The 19,656-nt window shown below is 34.5% G+C and overlaps 1 protein-coding gene and 1 pseudogene across 1 annotated transcript; both read left to right on the forward strand.

Annotated features, from left to right (window-relative positions):
- Positions 1–850: 850 nt before the first annotated feature.
- On the forward strand, positions 851–11,987 carry LOC106423923 (annotated as a pseudogene).
- Positions 11,988–15,077: 3,090 nt separating this feature from the next.
- LOC125592655 lies at positions 15,078–18,600 on the forward strand. Its single transcript, XM_048767984.1, has 5 exons — positions 15,078–15,146; positions 15,276–16,256; positions 16,331–16,477; positions 17,051–17,477; positions 17,567–18,600. The coding sequence occupies exons 1-5, from the start codon at positions 15,078–15,080 to the stop codon at positions 18,598–18,600; spliced, it is 2,658 nt and encodes an 885-aa protein (XP_048623941.1).
- Positions 18,601–19,656: the final 1,056 nt, after the last annotated feature.

A 19,656-nucleotide genomic window follows, 5' to 3' on the forward strand; every position in this document is an offset into this window, starting at 1 on the left:
ACCATAAATTTATTATTAATGTTCTTTATAATTTCCTTAAATAAAAATTACGGAATTGCCTAATGCGGCTAAAGTATATATGACAATTAATGATTTTGAATAATAAAGATTTGATAAAAAATAGTGTATCTTCTATCATTTGTTTAATATTAAACTATTAAACTAAATTAAACAACCACAATAACCATATAATAAAAATTTAGATTTTTCTGTATATGTTGTATTTCGAATTTTTAAAAATGACTATAAATTACTAAAACTGTTAAAAATCTCACATTCCAATTTTGTGATTCATGGATTAAACTTTTTGTTATAACAAAACACAAATGATTACAAAATCATATAAGTAAAAAGTCAAATTTAATTAATTATTAAGAATGATATATATATATATATATTGTTTTAAACCATATCAAATACATAAATATTTTAGTTTCGGAATTTAATTTGAACAATTTTTTTTTATAAAAGCTTTGAATGAACATTGACAACTTAATTTTAAAAAAATTATAAATTACTAAAAGTATTAATCCCACAATGAAAATTTTATTATCAGTAATTTAAAGTTTTAATATAAAAGATACAAATGATAAAAAAAAATCATATGAGTAGAAATAATCATTTAATATACATTAATATTTAAAATATAATATGTATGTTAATATCATTTAAAATTTAATTACATATCCTATCAAATAGAAAAAATATTGTTTGGATTAATAAAATTGATTTAATTATATGTTTGCACCAATTTAATTATATATGTTAGTTAATGACTTTAAATTATTCAATATATATTTATCATGTAAAAATATAAAATATATATAATTATTTATATATATAATGTTTATTCCGCGCAAGGCGCTGATCTTAACCTAGTATGGAGATATTTAAAATACAAAATTGTTATATATAATTATAAGATTCGGACCCTCACCTCAATAGTTATCTTACTAGCACGGGTATTTTATATTTAAAACTGAATTTTATTTAATTATCTACAATAAATGTTATAAATTAAAATTTTAAAAAATTATTTAGCAACTTGGATAGTTAAGAAATTTAGAATATAATTCTAAATATACACATACTATAAAAAGTAAACATTATAGTGAATCTCATGAACTAAATCATATTTTTGATCAAAACGGAAAAATCAAGTTCATTAAAAACTTTTTCTATATGTATATTAATTTGAATATAGATGACAAAAAAAATTAATTTGAATATAATTATAAAAAAATAGAATACATTTTAGTATATTTTTTTAATCTAAACCCCTGTTCGAAAATTTGCTAAGCGCTATCCGTGCGGTGACTACGGGCCTAGCGAATTATCAGAAAATCGGAAATAAATCGGAGAGTACTCGGGGAATTTTTTTTTTCTGTATATGTAGCTATAAATAAATATAAATATTAAATATCGACAAAAATAATCATAGTAAGACATGGTCTAGTGGTTTGAGTAATGTTTTTCAACTTTATTAACCCGGATTCGACCAGGTTAAATGGGCTTTGGCCTCTTTTTTCGTTTCTTTTTAATGAGTAATGAAAAGACAATTATGCCCCCTTCTTTTTCAACGTTACCTGCAACTCTATTTCACATCCATGGCTTTTAGAACTCTTTTATATCGCTTTCACTACTGTTTTTGTGTGTTTATACCATAACTACACTAGATCTACAGAAAAACATCAGCTTCGTTCTTAAAACCTACCAAAAACAAAGTTTCCGCCTAACACAACCGCATCATCCCAAAACGCCACGGTCACTTACCGTCGCACGAGTTCTCGGCCGCCGAATCGTCGACGCGGGCTCATTTTAGAACAGCGATCTAAACATATTCATGCATGTGTAAGTATTAAAATTTTCAAAACAGCTTTAAATTAAAACAGAAAAATCCTAATACATTATTACATATAATAACAAATTATTGTGAAATAACTAACTTATGACTTGAACCATCACTAAAATAAACAAAAAAAAAATACTACGTCCTTTTATAACGAAAAATTGAAAATATATGCACATAAATATTATTAATTTTTATATTTTTATACAGAGGTGAAATTTGTGGCGCAAGTTAAAGAGATAAAAAAATATATTTTTCTCTCAAAACAAGTATTCCTCTTTTCTATTTTTTCTATATAAGAAAAAAAATTTCTTTATTTTTTTATTTATTCAGTTGAAGAAATTAACACTTGGCGAAATTTGACAACAATATTTTTAATAAAGAGTATCTTTTTATGATATACACAATCTTAATCATATAATTTTATTGATTTTAATTTTCATTTATTTTTTATTTTATACTTAATAATTTTATTATATAATATATTTTTGAAAAATATCAAAATCATAAATCATCTTATGTTCGATTATGTTAATAACAGTTTTGAGAAATGAAATTTTTTTTATTTGTTATCATATTATGTTATCTTTATAAATAACAGTAAATCATCTTCTATTCGCTGATGATTCATTGTTCTTCTCTTTGGCTAATCTGAAAGCTGCAAGGAAACTCAACAACATTTTCAAGTTATATGAGGCAGTCTCAGGACAAGCCATCAATCTTAGCAAATCAGCGATCACCTTTGGAGCTAAAGTTAATCCTAGAGTGAAAACTTTAATGAGGAATACTCTCGGATTCATAATGATGGTGGTATTGGGAAATATTTAGGATTGCCTGAGCAATTTGGGACTAAGAAGAGTGAGATGTTTGCATATATTGTGGAGAAAGTGAAGACTATAACTTAAAGCTGGAAACAGAAGCATTTATCCCATGGTGGAAAGGAAGTTCTATTGAAAGCGGTGGCTCTGGCAATGCCTATTTATTCTATGAACATCTTTAGATTACCAAAAGAAATCTGTGAAGAAATCAACTCCATATTGGCTTGATTTTGGTGGGGATCATGAGAACGTAAAGGGCTCCACTGGTATGCCTGGAAAAGAGTAAGTGTTCCTAAAAGTGAAGGAGGACTTGGTTTTCGAGATTTGGAAATATTTAACCAAGCGTTACTGAGTAAACAAGTATGGAGGATAATGCAGAACCCTAACTGTCTCATGACTCGTATCTTAAAAGCAAGATACTTCTCAGACGGGGATATATTAAAAACTAAGTTGAAGAGGAAGGCTTCTTATGCTTGGAAATCTATTTTGTATGGTCGGGATCTCTTAACAAAAGGAATGCGATATATTGTGGGAGACGGATCACAAGTGGATATGTGGACTGATCCTTGGATACCTGATCACCCACCGAGGCCACCAAGAGCAGTAGGAGAGGTACAACTTGGGGAGCACGTTAAAGATTACTTGGACCCAAATACTAAACAGTGGAATGAACAGATGTTAAGACAGTTTGTGATTGAGGAAGATGTACAGAAGATTATGGCCTTGAAAATCAGCCCACTGGCTCAACAAGATCTTTTAGGATGGCACTATAATGAAGATGGTCTGTATACAGTCAGATCAGGTTATTGGTTAGGATCTCATTTACCTGAGAATAACCAAATATTGCCAACACTTGGTAATGTGGAGCGTAAGAAACGGATTTGGAAAACCAAAGCTCCCCCTAAACTGTAGCATTTCATTTGGAGGCTCTTAACCTGTAGTCTAGCAACTGGAAACAATTTGAAACGAAGACATATCCTCAGAGACGCACAATGTAGACGTTGTTGTAGTGCTGAAGAAACAGAGGAGCACCTATTTTTTGAATGTCCATATGCTAAGCGAATTTGGCGCGCTTCGGGCATTTCGAATATGATAATTAATAGCCCTTCCATATCTTTGGAAGATAAAGTATCTGAATGTTTGCAAACCTGCCTCTCACCACGATTACATCATTTTCAAGATCTTCCATTATGGATCTTATGGAGGATTTGGAAGAGTAGAAATACTCTCATATTTCTAAACAAAGACACACAGTGGGTTTCTCTACTTCGATTCGCAAAGAATGATGCTATGGAATGGAGACAGAATGGGCAAGGTGATCTGCACTGGAGAGGAACACAGACTTCTCAAAATATTCCAACAGGTGTGCATAGATGGAAACGACCGCAATACGGATGGAGCAAATGTAACACTGATGGATCATTCATCAACACAGAAATAGCTAGCTCGGCAGGTTGGGTCATCAGAGATAGTGATGGAATTTACAAAGGCTCTGTACACGCAACAGGTAGAAGAACACAGAGTGCCCTGGAGAGTGAGTTACAAGCAATACTAATGGCGCTGCAACATTGTTGGAGTCTAGGCATCAATCAGCTTATACTTGAAAGTGATTGTCAGAAAGCAGTAAATATTATCAACAGCAAACAGCTTCATTTCGCGTTTTACAACTGGACAAGAGAGATCAGAGCATGGATGAGCAAATTTCAAAGGATTAAATGTCAATGGATTGGAAGAGATGCAAATAAAGTGGCTGATAAGTTAGCAAAAATAGAAGGGAGGATGTCTCTTTTAGGTTTAATACATATATCCCAAGAACAATATCCAATTTGCTTCATGTAGACTATTTACACTCTAATTAAGTAATAAAGTGATGTTATAAAAAAAAAAAAAATAATAACAGTATGGTTTTCTGTAAGCAATATTTATCGATATATAAATATGTATATAAATATATATATAATCTTTTCTAGGTCTTTTCATATCGTTGACCAAAAAGTAGATGTAGAATCAAATTTTCATTAATTAAACGTAATGAGCAATTCAAAAGATACATCTACTCACTCTCACTCTTAACAAGTTAAATAACGAGGGAAACCCCACGTGGTAAATGTTACAGAAGCATTAAAAAAATAGTTAATTAGCGGGAAAATAAAACTAATATAAATGTTGCTATAAGTACTAAAATTCTTTTGAAAAAAATACTTTCAACAATGGCTTACTCTTCTTCTTCAAACAAACTTATGTTCTTCTTCTTAGCTTTTCTTCTCCTGTTCTTATTCTCAACCAATCTTGTGGCTGGAGAATCCGACAAAGTGAAACTCAATCTTTACTATGAATCACTTTGTCCATATTGTCAGAAATTCATAACAGATTTTTTTTTTCCACTTGGCCATCCGGAGCTCCTTAGATGGTAAGAAAACGCGGATTCTGCGGACTTCGTAGTGATTAGTCCTTAAACCTAGAAAGTCTTTACGATCACACTACGGTTAAAAAAAAAAAAAAAAATCATAACAGATGATCTAGTAAAACTCTTCGAGTCCGATCTCCACGGAATCACCGATCTCAAGCTAGTTCCATTCGGTAACGCAAAAGTCCCAGACAATCTGACGGTCATTTGCCAGGTTCTTTTCAACTTTTATTTCTTATCTAAAAGAGATTCTTTCATTTTAGTTAACCATTTTTTCCAGTACAAATGTTTAACACTATTGTTGATGATCTTTATGATATTCTTCAGTACTATTCTTTAAAAATTATACGTTCTCATCTTTCTTTTTATACACTAACTAGGTGGATACCCCCGATTTCTTGCCGATCTAAATGTTTTTGTAAAAATATATTTATTATATCTTTATCATCGAAAGTTAAATAAGAGTTTTTTTGTTAAATTTGTTTTAAGAATATATTTTATATATTTATTCAAGTTAATTTTGAAAAAGATAAACATGACTATTTTTAATATTTTGTATTGATTTTTTTTCATCAAACGACTAATCTTTTATTCATACTTGAGGTGGTCTGGAGAACCAGACCGGAACAGAACAATCAATGTAGTACATGTCCATATGAAAAGATCTCGCTATCTTAACTAATGAATAAGAAATTACATTTTCGGTACGAGGAATAAAAACAATCGAGAACTCTGTGAATCTACTCTTCAGCTTCATCATCTCCTTCAACTCAGTTGAAAAGTTAGGCCATGCTTCGGGATATTGAATCATTGAGACTAGATCCTTATAGTCGGTGCCAAAAGCCTGACACTTCGACAGTTGTAACATGCATTCCATTGCCCATGAGAGGGCCTCGAGCTCTAAATGAAGTGGTGAGATTCTTCTCTGTTGGTATCTTGCTCCAAATAACCGAGTTACTCCTCTAGATTTTATCCATGTCTATCCATAACCACTGAAGAGTACGTCATGTGTCCATGATCCATCTATCTTACATCTCTCAGAGATTATTGCTTGTTTAGGATGTTGTATTTCCGCGGTTCCTCCTGTTTACGATTAGTTTCAAACCAGTAATGGCATTCGGACTCAGCGTATTTGACAGTTTCTAATGGGTCCCTGTCTATCCTCTGAATACTTTATCGTTTCTTGCTTTCCAAATGTTACCATATAATCCAAGGATAGGGATCTTTATCCAGCTCAGGATCTTCAATATCATTATTTCGCTAGAATAAATAGTCCATGTTTACTTAATGGTTTGCACTTGGGAACACCAATGGTGGGTTCGGGGTTGCTTCTAGGGCCCACGTTTATAAATCTGGCGGACATTCAAAGATAGCATAGTTAATATTTCCATCTTCCGCTCTACATCTAGGACAATGGTTGTGACATCGCATATGACAATGTATTAGGTTGCTTATCAATTCTAGTTGTCCAGAGATCGTTGGCCATATATGGTGTCTGATTTTCGGTGAAACTTTTATCTTCAAAGCAAAGACTTGGAGTTTTGTGATACTCGATTCTATCCGTGTCTCTGTCGTTTCTCTATTGAGCAAGTTTGTTGCTATCCAATAGCCAGATTTAACAGTGTACGTATCACTCTTATAACTCCAGTAATATTCGTCCCGATGAAATCCTTGAGTTATGGCCAAAAAGATGGAACTCTTGTCATAAATGTACTAAAATTAGTTATATATAACATTCATGATTCAGTTTTTAATAAAATTAATTAATTTTTGAAGATATATAATATTGAAACTTTCTATTTTTAAATAATTTTTACCTAATTTTTCCTTTAATAAGTTTAAAAGTTACAGTAATATAATTATTACACAAAATCTTTTCAGTTTACATCAACTTGATTCTCTGTATATTCATATATCCAAAAAAAAAATATATATATGAATAACATACCAGTTATATAGGAATATAAAACTACTATATCAATTCTGTAAATCATTTTAAAGATATTTTATATAGTTTATAAATACTTGATTGCTAAAATGAATTTATGAAGCATTATATATATTTCCTATAAATCTATAACTAATTACTATAAATTATTATATGCAATATATTTGAATCATTTGGATACTGATGCAAGATGGTTCTAGAACTGATTTTTTACTCATTAAAATAAATAAAAATTGAAATTTTTTCAACCAATCAAATTATAATAATTTTTCTTAAATTCTCTCTATATTTGGCAGATAAACAAAAATCATTTAAATGACTTCTCATTTAATATATAGTATAATAGGATACCAATAAATTTAGATTTTAATGTTAGTTTTTGTATTTAAATTTAAGTTATTAAATTAGATACAAATATTAAGTTAATCTCTTTATTCATTGGGTATTTTATTAATTTTTATTTAACTAAATCACAATTGTTTGCTCTGTAGATTTTTCTTTAGAGTTAGTTTATGAATAATTTTTATCTTTAAATAATATTGTTTTGGTTAATTGAGTTTATGGATTGACTTTAGTGAAGTATTTTTTAAGATTGAAGAATGATGATATGTTTGTCTAATTTTGATTACTTTATAATATTTCAGTAGTTTTGGAGTAATATACTTCATTAACGCTTTCCTTTTCATTGAATTCTATCAACGTTAGTTCAATTGACATTTAACAAGTCTGAATTTGTAGGAAAAAAAATAGATGAGATCATTTATATCATTAGTCTTTTTCAAATTATCTAAATTTACAGAAATTATGATTAAATCCTAATTGTACTGAATAAAATATTATATTTAATATAGAAATAAATAAATCTACCAATGTTGTGAAAATATTTACAGCATCTGTAATGTTTCAAAATATTCGTATTTTTTTTATTTTTGTGAGTTTATTTTTATATCTTTCTTATACCACATATAATCGAATAATACTTTGGTATTGGTAAAGCATAAACATGAGCCATTGTAGTGATACATATTAACAAATTTTACAATTGTTTGAAAGGCAATTATTTTTGACTAAACACTAATAAATTAAAAGTAATAAACTATATATACATCGATGTGCTACGATTAACAAAACCCAAAAATATATAACTTACCAAATATATATATACTATCAAATATATAAATATTATTAAAACTATTTATTAAAATCATTGAAAATTTCTTTTTATTTAATAATAAATTAGATAGTACCAAATATTTGTACAGAAGATATATTGTAATTTTAATTTTCCAAAACTGTTTATTATTAATATATATAAATATATATATAATTATTTACGAAAACCTAAGCCTAAAATCATGGAAAACTTGATAAATAAGAAAAATAACCTAAAATCATGGATAACATGATAATATATCACGCTTTGACTTGTAGCTTTTTATTTAATAAGCTGATGTTAATGAAACCTATAACACTATATAATTCTTCCATGACATAAAAGAGAAGAAAACTTCTTTTAAAAATAATAAAGAAAGAAAGAAAGAAATTATACGATTTAATGTTATTAAAATAAACATAAGATGAACGTAGATATAAAATTATTGCTAAAATTTCATAATAACCATTAATAATTATATTGAATATAATGAAAAATATTTATTAAGTAATCACTAAAATTGTTTAAAACTAACAATTCAAAAATTATTTAATAAAACTAATGATCCAATCTACAATCATGGAAAATATGACAAATAAGCTTTTTAAAATTAATAAAAACATTGCAAATAAATACAAATACTTAAAATAACCTAAAATCATAAAGAAAATGACAAAGTAAGCAAAATCACTTCTCAAATAATAGTGTAGATAGATAAATCTTTGTTAATAAAAACTACTTACTCTAAAAAAAAAACTACTTACTCTCTCCTATTTATAAATCGATTAAATAACTTGTATGTTTATTATATGATCTGTTTTAATTACTTTATCAAAAATTATCTGTTTTAATTAATTATTAAATTTTGTTAAGCATGGTGAAGAGGAATGCAAACTAAACGCCATTGAAGCTTGCGCCGTAAGAACTTGGCCCAATCCGGTATGTAACTACTAATATCTACTGTATTAAATAATTCTTCAAGCAAATGACTGTCTAAATTTGAAAATGTGATGATTACGGAGCACAGAAAATGCATTACTGGTTCATAAGGTGCGTTGAAAAGAACACAAAAAACTGGGAATCATAATGTTTTAAGACATATGGGGGTGAGAAAGCCATCAGGGATTGTTACTCCGGTGATATATCTAAAAATGTTAGTATGGATAAAACAATCATAATATACAAATATGTTGTATAATTGTCATATAACCCTATACTTCTTTTATGTTATTCAGCTTATACTTGCTTATGCAAAGCAGACTTTGAATTTGAAGCCGAAGAAAAAATATGTACCATGGGTAACAGTGAATAGCATGCCACTCTATGACGTATAACTCTTTTTTTTTTCAAAAATCTGACATCTGTATACAAATTTTTAATAATTAATGAAAAATATTTTGTTTTTTTTGTTTTGGGGATGCAGAATTATGATGATTTTGTGGTCCAAGTGTGCAAAGCGTACAAAGGAAGGTCTCCTCTCCCTAAATTCTGCAGTTCTGCTTCGGCAAAGAAGAAAGTGTTGACGCTTCAAGTCTCATATGCCGATGAAGCTTTCCATTACTAAGAAGAGTAATTATTGAACTAAGATGGATTTAAGTTTATGTTGTAAGTGGAATAATATAAATAAATTTCAAACATTGTATGTTTACGCGTTGATATATGAACTCCCGGATTTTTATATATTCAAACTGAAAACACATAAATTAAACTATATTAAGAACCATCCATACAAGTTTAATGTAACTTAGACCATCTTCGTTTTTGTATTAGATGTAGCATCTGAAAACAACCTATGAATGTTGCATCCAAATGTTCATTATTAAAGTTGGTATTTGCATCTAGATACAACATCTAGATGTTAAATTGTACGATTTTTGATTTTATAACACTATTTGAATGCTACAAGTTTTTTTTTTTTTTTTTTTTTTTGGCAGCAAACGGCTATTCTATTACTCAAACTTGAGGTGGTCTAGGCTATAAGTTAAAAAAATTAAAATCATATTCTTTATATTATTGATAACGAACTAACTATTATGTTAGAATAAATTTGCTTAAAATTATATTTGTAAGAAAATAATTATTATATATGAATAAAATTGAGATTGAATTCTCATATACGAAAAAAAGATTCGAGATTTTGATCTAAAATGTAATTTTGCGATTTTGAAGAAAAAAATCCAATTTCGAAATTTTGGGAGAAAAGTCAATTTTGCGCTTTAGGAGGAAACCACAACATTGTAGCTTTGGCGAAAAATAGTTTAGGAGAAGAAATCCTATTTTGTAATTTTGACGGGAAATCTGATTTTTGCAGGTTTGGTGAAAATCTCTCAATTTTGCATTTTTGACCGAAAGACTCGATTTTGCAGTTTTAACAGGAAAATTCATTTTTGTTGTGTTGGCGTAAAAACTCATTTTTTTAGTTTTATGGAAAACTTGATCTATAGTGTTGGTAGGAAACTCCAATATTCACGATTTTGGCACAAAATATATTTTGTGGGTTTGACAGAAAAGTTCGATTTTGAGGTTTTGGTGAGAAATTTGTTTTTGCAGGCTTGGCGGACAAAACCGATTTTGCGGTTTTACACGAAAATCCAATTTTTGTGATTATGACAGAAAATCTGATTTTGTGGTCTTGTATGAAATCTCAATTTTGTGGTTTTGGCATAAAACATGATTTATGGTCTTGATGAGATAATCTGATTTTGCGGTTTTATTTTGGTTATTTACCAATCACAATTCTATTTTGGTTATTTCTATTTTGAACTCAAATTCAGTCGCAAATCCGTTATCCTCTTAACAAAATTTCATTTTCCAAGAAAAATGTTTAGGTTGCATTCTTGTAAGGGAAATTAGGCCTACTAACCATACAAAAAACATAAATTCACTAACTAAACAAAATATCTCCCTCTCTCATACTTTCTCTTCCTATCTCGTTCTTCCTTCTCTCTACGAATCTAATTTCTAATTTTTTTTTGGTTATTTGGCAAATAAGCCCTTCTTGTAACAACTTTGTGTCTTTTAAGTTTACAATTTGCTACTTGGGTAGGTTTAGATTTTTATTTGCTAAATGTGTAAATCTATTTTTTAGGAAACATGAAATATCTAATAGGAGCTTGGTCAATTTTCATATTTTTCTGTTTTGCCTTTAACATTTTTTTTTATTTTAATGTTACGAAATTCAAAATTTACCCACTGAACTTGCCAAATATTTTTACCCAATAACTTTTTTTTTCTCTCTCTCTCTCATAAAACATACTGTTTTTGAAATCCCAACCGTTTATACACAATGTTTGATTATCTTGTTTGAACCGTAAACAATTTCCCTTTTGTTTCTTCACTTGAATCGACTTGCTGGATATTGAATAATTGTTTCATAATCGATCTACAATCCATACAATACCTGGCATACTACCAGGCATACATACACTGCAAATCAAAACTAACGAAAATTGTTACCCAATTGCGAAGGCAAACGGCGTTGAATCGGAGAAACCACAGCTTAGCTTATCAGGCAGACCTCCACCTCAATACACACTTTTTCAGTTCTTTTTGCTTGCTCTAGTCAATTAAATTTAATTGGATTTAAATATTAACTGTAGGGGAGTTATAACGTAATTGTCTACGAGGATCACGCTTTTTAATACGAACAATACTTAGGTTCTCACTGCTAAGGTAAATTCACTGCGCTCTTCGTAGCCAACCAAAGTGACATGTAAGATTCATTAAAAAAGATAATAAAATTTAAAATAAAAAGCTGAAAAAACATACCCACGTATGCAAAACTCAAAAAATCTAAATTCTAAACTTTAAATCTAAAACAATAAACTCTAAATCCTAAACTCTAACCATCAATCCTAAACCATAAATTCTAAATCATAAATCCTAAACCCAAAATTTTAAATCCTAAACTCTAAACCCTAAATCCTAAACCCTAAACCCAAAACTCTAAACTATAAACTCTAAATCCTAAACCCTTAAATCATAAGGTTTATGATTTAGAGTTTTGGGTTTAGGTTTGGGGTTTAGGCTTTAAAGTTTAGGATTTAGGATTTGGATTTAGGTTTAGATTTTTGGATTAGGGTTTATGGTTTAGAGTTTTGGATTTAGGGTTTAAGATATTGGGTTTATGATTTTAGAGTTAGGTTCTTAGAGTTTAGAGTTTTGCAGACGACGTTAATGTGAGTATTCTTTTTCAGCTATTTTTTTTAAATGAATCCTACATGGCAGTTTGGTTGGTTATTTAGAGTGTGGTGAATTTAACCATTCAACTTAGGGTGAACCTAAGTATTGTTCTTTTAATACCCCAAAAGTCTTTTGATTTCAAATGCATTGACTACAATTAGAAATTATCACTACAAGAAACACAATTATAACAACGGCGGTTTTCGTAGTTATTTCGTCGTAAAATAAGGTTTACGAGGAATTGACTACGAATGCCGTTTCGTCGTTAAACGTTTGTCGTAACCCATTTTCCTCGCTAGTTCGTCGTAACTTTACGAGGAAATATTTTCGTCGTAGAGTGGGGTCAAACGTTTAGTCGTACAAGCGACGTAACACATTTCCTCGTAAAAAACACGTTAAATGTTTCCTCGTAAAAGACACGTAAACATTTTAGTCGTAAAAAACACGTAAATCATTTCCTCGTAAAAACACGTAAATGTTTCCTCGTAAAGTACATGTAAATTTTATCCTCGTAAAGTAGACGTAAATATTATCCTCGTAAAGAACACGTAAACTATTCCCTCGTGAAGAAGACGCTCAGTTTCGTCGTTAATTAGACGTAAATTAGCTACGAATTGGCTTCGATTCTTTATTTTGTACAAAAACAAAAATATAATCAAATTTAGTTTTAAATTTATTTCAAAATTCTTAAAAATGTAAATAATATAAATAAATACGAAAAATATTTTATAAATATTTAAGTTTCAAATTTTTACTACAAAATTAAAAGATGACAAAAAAGTAAGGGTTGTTGAAGGGGCGGAGCTCGTCGAAGAACTCCTGGCTCCTCCTCTGCACATCTTCTTCATTGTGGGATGGCTCTGGAATGGAAGTTTGAGTCAGCATCTGTGCCACCATAGCCTCCACCTGATGATTTCCAGACGCCAGAACGTCTAGAATGCCCTCGAATGAAGTCATACGAGCTGCAAACGAAGACCGTGTCTGGTTCAACTCGGAACGCGTCTCGTTCAACTCGGAACGCAGCTCAGTGACTTCATCAGCCCGTCCCTGACCATAAGACGATGTCGCTCTTGGGACATCGTTGACAGAACCTATCCCCAACGTACGTCCCTTTTTCTTAGGAACAACCTTAAAAAAAATAAGGTTAGTAATTAAAAATTAGATTAAATGAATAATAATAATTAAAGATTTTTTAAAAAATTACCTCCTCGTAAATCTGATCCACTTCAAGTGTGGATAATGTGACCGGTATTCCATTGGGAGACTGCTGGGTCAGCTGGGTTTGGCGATCTTCAATTCGATCAACCACGTCGTTGTAGATTTGCTCGGACCTAGGATCAACAAATTGCCCAGCCTTGTTCCTGTGGGTCCTCTCGTAAAGATCCTTAAGAGACGGGAGAACTCCCGTCTCTTTGGCCTAAAAACATTTAAGAAGTTAGAATATATATATGTGGAAACCAAAATTCTCACCGTCGATTTCCGTAATCGGAGGAAAGACAAGAAACCCTAACTTTCCCTGAGGTCCCGGATTCTCGGCGAGAGCCAACGACAAGTAACCAAACAAATGCGGAAAATACGAAAAGATAACTAAACAAACTCATAGAAAAAGGTAGATCTTATTTCGAATCCGCGTAAGAGCGTTGCGATCATTACAAGAGATTATAAAAGCTTCGGCCGCAAGAGCTGTCAGCGAATTACTTAGTTCTAGCAACCTAAAACCTTAAACCTAGTTGAGTCGCAGCTCGATAACAGAAGACAAAAAAGATACGAAAAAGGTTTCGATTGATTTTGGACTGAACCTTATGAAAGGCTGCCTACGTACCCCTTTCGAGGATCAAGCCGAACGTAGTTCGATTGAAAGAGTAGAACAAGAGATCAAACTGCCTGGGCGAGTTCGTCTAGTAATCGAGTGCCAGTCATAGAAACAGAACATGTCGAGAATAATGCCTAAAAGTTTCTAAGTGCAGAGAGTTCTAAGAGTAAAAAGAATTGTCTCCTTGCCTCTTCAACCTCGACGTCCTTATATACTCCTCCTAGAGGCGGTCTGCTCTTTCCCTTTCTGCCCTTGGTCGAGTTTATCGCTTCGCGGAAATATTCCATTTTCCTTTGATCTTCGTGTTTATCTCTGGAAACTTCACATTTATCCTCCGAACTTGAAATTTATCCTCTCCTGCAAAACAATAGATCAAACGTCATAACGATTGGGCTTGATTTGGTATAAAATCATAAGTGGGCTCTTAGCCGCATTCTGGGTCATCTCGGGCCGTTTTTCGACTTAGGCGTTTTTACGATTTTATAAAAAGAGCGCTTTCAAAAAGACATCGATTCCAAAGAACATTCAAATTCCTCGTATAGCGTAGGCAATTCGAGGTGTTCAGCTAATCGTTGTCGTTTTATACGATCAATCCGAATGTTAGTCGAGAAAACGAGTTCTTCCGGTTTTTAAATCGTAAAGTTCCAACGGTAACTACGATCGAGATGAAACAAGAGCAGGTTCGTTTTAATCCCGAAGGGGGGAGCTGGAAGGACGGTACGAAGACAGCACGATCGTTCCAGCTCGGCCATCCACGTTTTCGGTCCAGCTCGGCCATCCGCCGAGCTGGACTGTGTGCTCTGTCCAACCTTCAATAAAACATGCATAACTTATGCTACAGGATGATGATTGACATCAGACCGGTGGTATGGGAAAGCCAACTCAAAGCTCTACCTTGTGTCCAAAGATGGGCTCAATCAAACCATGGGAAGGTCTTCATCAATCTGACGCGTCTTTTGCTCAGGAGTGCAACGCGGTTGAGTTAAGGAGTGGAAAGCTAAAAATCTGACGCGTCTGTGCAGTTCTGCACCTCAAAAGTTCCGAACGAACGAGTTGGACTGCGTGTTTGGTTCCATGATCCATTTCTCTCGAGTCTTTTGCTCAGGAGTGCAACGCGGTTGAGTTAAGGAGTGGAAAGCAATTGTCGGAGCAGGTTAAGAAAAAGTTTACTGCGGCTGAGAAAGGGAAGCAGAAAGAGTTGGAACAACCCACTGAGACCCCAGTAGCTGCTGAAAAGGAACCAACAGAGAGGATCAATCAACCAGAACCAGAACGACCAGCTGAGGTCGTTTGCCCTATTCCAGAGCCTGTTCCTGCTCGCAAATTTACCCCTAAAGTCCCTTACCCTATTCCAGCAAAGGTTACTCGCAAGGACCGAGAAGAGATGAAGTGTAGGAAGATGGTGGAAGACCTAACCGTCCGACTTCCCTTGATGGATACGATCCAGATGATGCCCTCTGTGCACAGCTTTATGAAAGGATTGATCTCAGGAAAAATATCAGAGGAGAACGAATTCATGACAGTCTCTAAGGAGTGCAGTGCAGTCCTTCAGAACAGGCAGATTAAGAAGCGCGGAGACCCTGGCAAGTTCGTTCTCTCTATCCAGATTGGGAAGACAGTTTTCTCATGTTCCTTGGTTGATCTGGGATCCAGCGTAAACCTCATGCCCTACTCTGTAGCACGACGTCTGGGATACTCGCATTTCAAACCAACAAGGATGTCCTTGGTATTCGCGGATAGATCAGTTAAGTCTCCTGTTGGCATTCTAGAGGATCTTCAAGTACGAGTCGGGAACACTTCTGTCCCAGCAGACTTCGTAGTTCTTGAACTGGAAGAAGAATCCAAAGATCCTCTTATCTTAGGAAGACCGTTTCTTTGCACTGTTGGAGCAATCATTGACGTGCGACAAGGGAAGATTGATCTCCATCTGGGAGACATAGTCATGCAGTTCGAGATAGATGAGCTGCTGAAGAAGCCGATGCTGGATGGACAGACATTCGAAGTGGATGAAGGGATTGATCCGTTACAACCTAGCGAAGGGATGATTGAGGAGATTCTTAAGGAAGATCCCCTCGAGCTCGCACTTGTAAGAGCTGAGGTTGAGCAGAGTGTCGAGAACATTGACGCAGATGGGTATGCTAAGATGTTGGACTCCGAAAGGAGTATGGGAAGAATGGTGGCGAGTCTAAGTCTGGGGAAGAGAGCAACAAAGACGAGAACACTCCAACTGGAGCAACCTCTTCATGGAACTCACCTGTTCCGCCGAACCTGCCTGATGACCCCTGGAGCGAGCTAAGGGCTCCTAAGGTTGAGCTAAAACCCCTTCCTTAGGGGCTCAGGTACGCTTTCTTAGGTCTGAATTCCACCTACACTGTCATTGTGAACAATGAACTCAATAATGTAGAAACTGCATTGCTCTTGTGTGAACTTCGGAAGTATCGTAAGGCAATAGGATATTCACTAGCTGGCATACCTGGCATCTCACCTGACTTATGCATGCATAGAATACACCTAGAAGACGAATCAATGACTTCTGTTGAACATCAGAGGAGGTTAAACCCGAATCTAAAAGATGTTGTTAAGAAAGAGATAATGAAACTTCTAGAAGCAAGTGTAATCTATGTCATCTCTGATAGTAAATGGGTTAGCCCTGTTCATTTAGTACCTAAGAAAGGTGGAATCACTGTTATCACAAATGAAAAAAATGAATTGATCCCTACTAGAACAGTGACAAGGCATCGTATGTGCATTGATTTCAGGAAATTAAATGCGGCCACTAGAAAGGATCACTTTCCGCTTCCTTTCATTGATCAAATGCTTGAAAGATTGGCTAACCACCCATATTACTGCTTTTTAGATGGTTATTCAGGTTTCTTTCAGATTTCCATCCACCCAGACGATCAGGAGAAGACAACGTTCACATGCCCATACGGAACGTACGCGTACAGGAGAATGCCATTCGGCCTGTGCAATGCGCCAGCAACATTTCAGCGTTGCATGATGTCGATCTTTACTGACCTGATTGAAGACATTATGGAGGTTTTCATGGACGATTTCAGCGTCTATGGAAGCTCTTTTAATGTATGTTTGTCAAACTTGTGCAGGGTACTAAAAAGGTGTGAGGATAAGCATTTGGTGCTCAATTGGGAGAAGTGCCACTTCATGGTCAGAAATGAGATTGTTCTAGGACATAAGATCTCCGAGAAAGGCATTGAGGTTGATAAGGCAAAGATCGAGGTGATGATGAGCTTGCAGCCCCCAACAACTGTGAAAGCAATCCGGAGCTTCGCGAAGGATTCTACAGGAGGTTCATCCAGGATTTCTCAAAGATCGCGAGACCACTCACCAGACTGCTCTGCAAGAAGATCAAGTTTAATTTTGACAGCGAATGCTTAGCTGCGTTCCACACGATCAAGGGAGCTCTAGTTAGCGCGCCTGTTGTGCAACCGCCAGATTGGGATCTTCCCTTTGAAATCATGACCGATGCAAGCGATTTTACAGTTGGAGCAGTCCTTGGGCAGCGCAAAGATAAGAAGCTTCATGTGATCTATTACGCAAGCAAAACCATGGACGAAGCTCAATGCAGATACGCTACTACTGAGAAGGAACTTCTGGCTATTGTTTTCGCATTCGAGAAGTTCAGATCCTACCTGGTGGGCTCGAAGGTGATTGTGCACACAGACCATGCTGCTCTTAAGTATTTGCTTACAAAGAAGGATGCAAAACCAAGGTTGTTGAGGTGGATCCTTCTTCTCCAAGAGTTTGATCTGGAGATTAAAGACAAAAAAAGTGTCGAGAATGGGGTTGCAGACCACTTGTCCAGAATGAAGATTGAGGATGATACAGCTCTTGATTCAGAACACACAGTGGAACACGTCAATTCAATTGGTCTGCGCTTCGCGGAACAACCCAGAAGTATCATATCTGATTGTTCTCGCGTACCGCAACAACCCTTGAGCATAATATCCGATTGTTCTCGCGTATCGGAACAACCACTAGCAGCGATCCAGAAGCAGTATTCTCACCTCCCCTGGTTTGCTGAGATTGCGAATTTCCTAGCTGCTGAAAAGGAACCACCGAAATTCACTGGAAACGAGAAGAGGAAATTTTTAAGAGAGGCTAGACAGTATGTTTGGGATGAACCGTACTTGTACAAACATTGCAGGGATGACATATTCAGAAGGTGTGTTCCAGAGGCAGACATTCCAGGAATTCTACATCACTGCCATGGTTCCTCTTATGCAGGGCACTTTGCTACATTCAAAACAGTTTCCAAAATTCTCCAAGCAGACTTCTGGTGGCCGACTATGTTCAGGGATGCTCACGCCTTTATAGCCCGATGCGATGCATGTCAGCGACTTGGGAACATCAGCAAGAGGAATGAAATGCCTCAAAATTATATTTTAGAGGTTGAGGTGTTTGACTGTTGAGGAGTTGACTTCATGGGACCATTCCCTCCCTCTTTCAAGAACGAATACATCTTGGTGGCCGTTGACTATGTCTCCAAGTGGGTAGAAGCAATAGCAAGTCCCACCAATGATGCAAAAGTGGTGACTAAGATGTTCAGCTCCATCATCTTTCAGAGATTTGGAGTACCTAGAGTGGTCATTAGCTATGGCGGAACACACTTCATCAACAAGGCATTTCAGGGTCTGCTAAAGAAAAATGGGGTGAAACACAAGGTAGCTACTGCTTATCATCCCCAGACGAGTGGTCAGGATGAAGTTTCCAACAGGGAGGTCAAGAACATTCTCCAGAAAACTGTCAATACCTCGCGCAAAGACTGGTCCCTTAAACTGGACGATGCTCTCTGGGCCTGCAGAACAGCCTACAAAATGCCGCTGGGAACAACCCCTTATCACCTGGTCTACGGTAAGGCCTGCCATCTCCCAGTGGAGCTCGAATACAAGGCTGCATGGGCGGTTAAGTTGCTCAATTTCGACATCAAGCCAGCAACTGAGAGGCGCATGATCCAAGTCCACGAGCTTGAAGAGATACGACACCTTGTCTATGAGAGTTTTAAAATTTATAAGGAGAAGACCAAGGCCTACCATGACAAACGGATCATTGCTAGAAGTTTTGAACCAAACGACAAGGTCCTGCTTTTCAACTCCAGACTTAGGCTGTTCCTAGGTAAACTGAAATCTAGATGGTCCGAACCATTCACCGTTAAGGAAGTCCGACCTTACGGAGCTGTTGTCTTGTTGGACAGAAAGGGAGACGAGTTCGTCGTCAATAGTCAGCGCATCAAGCATTACCTTGCTGACTCCACAATCGCAGAGGGTGAAGAGATTCCCCTAAGCGATCCCACATCAGCCTGATCAGCTGAACCAAGTCAAGCTAATGACTTTAACTAAGCGCTTGGTGGGAGGCAACCCACTGGTGAGTGTATATATTGTTTTCTATGATCTATTGTGTTTCTTTTAAATTAGATTGCAGGTTAAAACCGAACGCTTCTACGAAACAACCGAAGGCCTGTTCTCCTG

The sequence above is a fragment of the Brassica napus genome, chromosome C9, assembly GCF_020379485.1.
Source record: "Brassica napus cultivar Da-Ae chromosome C9, Da-Ae, whole genome shotgun sequence".
Lineage (NCBI taxonomy): Eukaryota > Viridiplantae > Streptophyta > Magnoliopsida > Brassicales > Brassicaceae > Brassica > Brassica napus.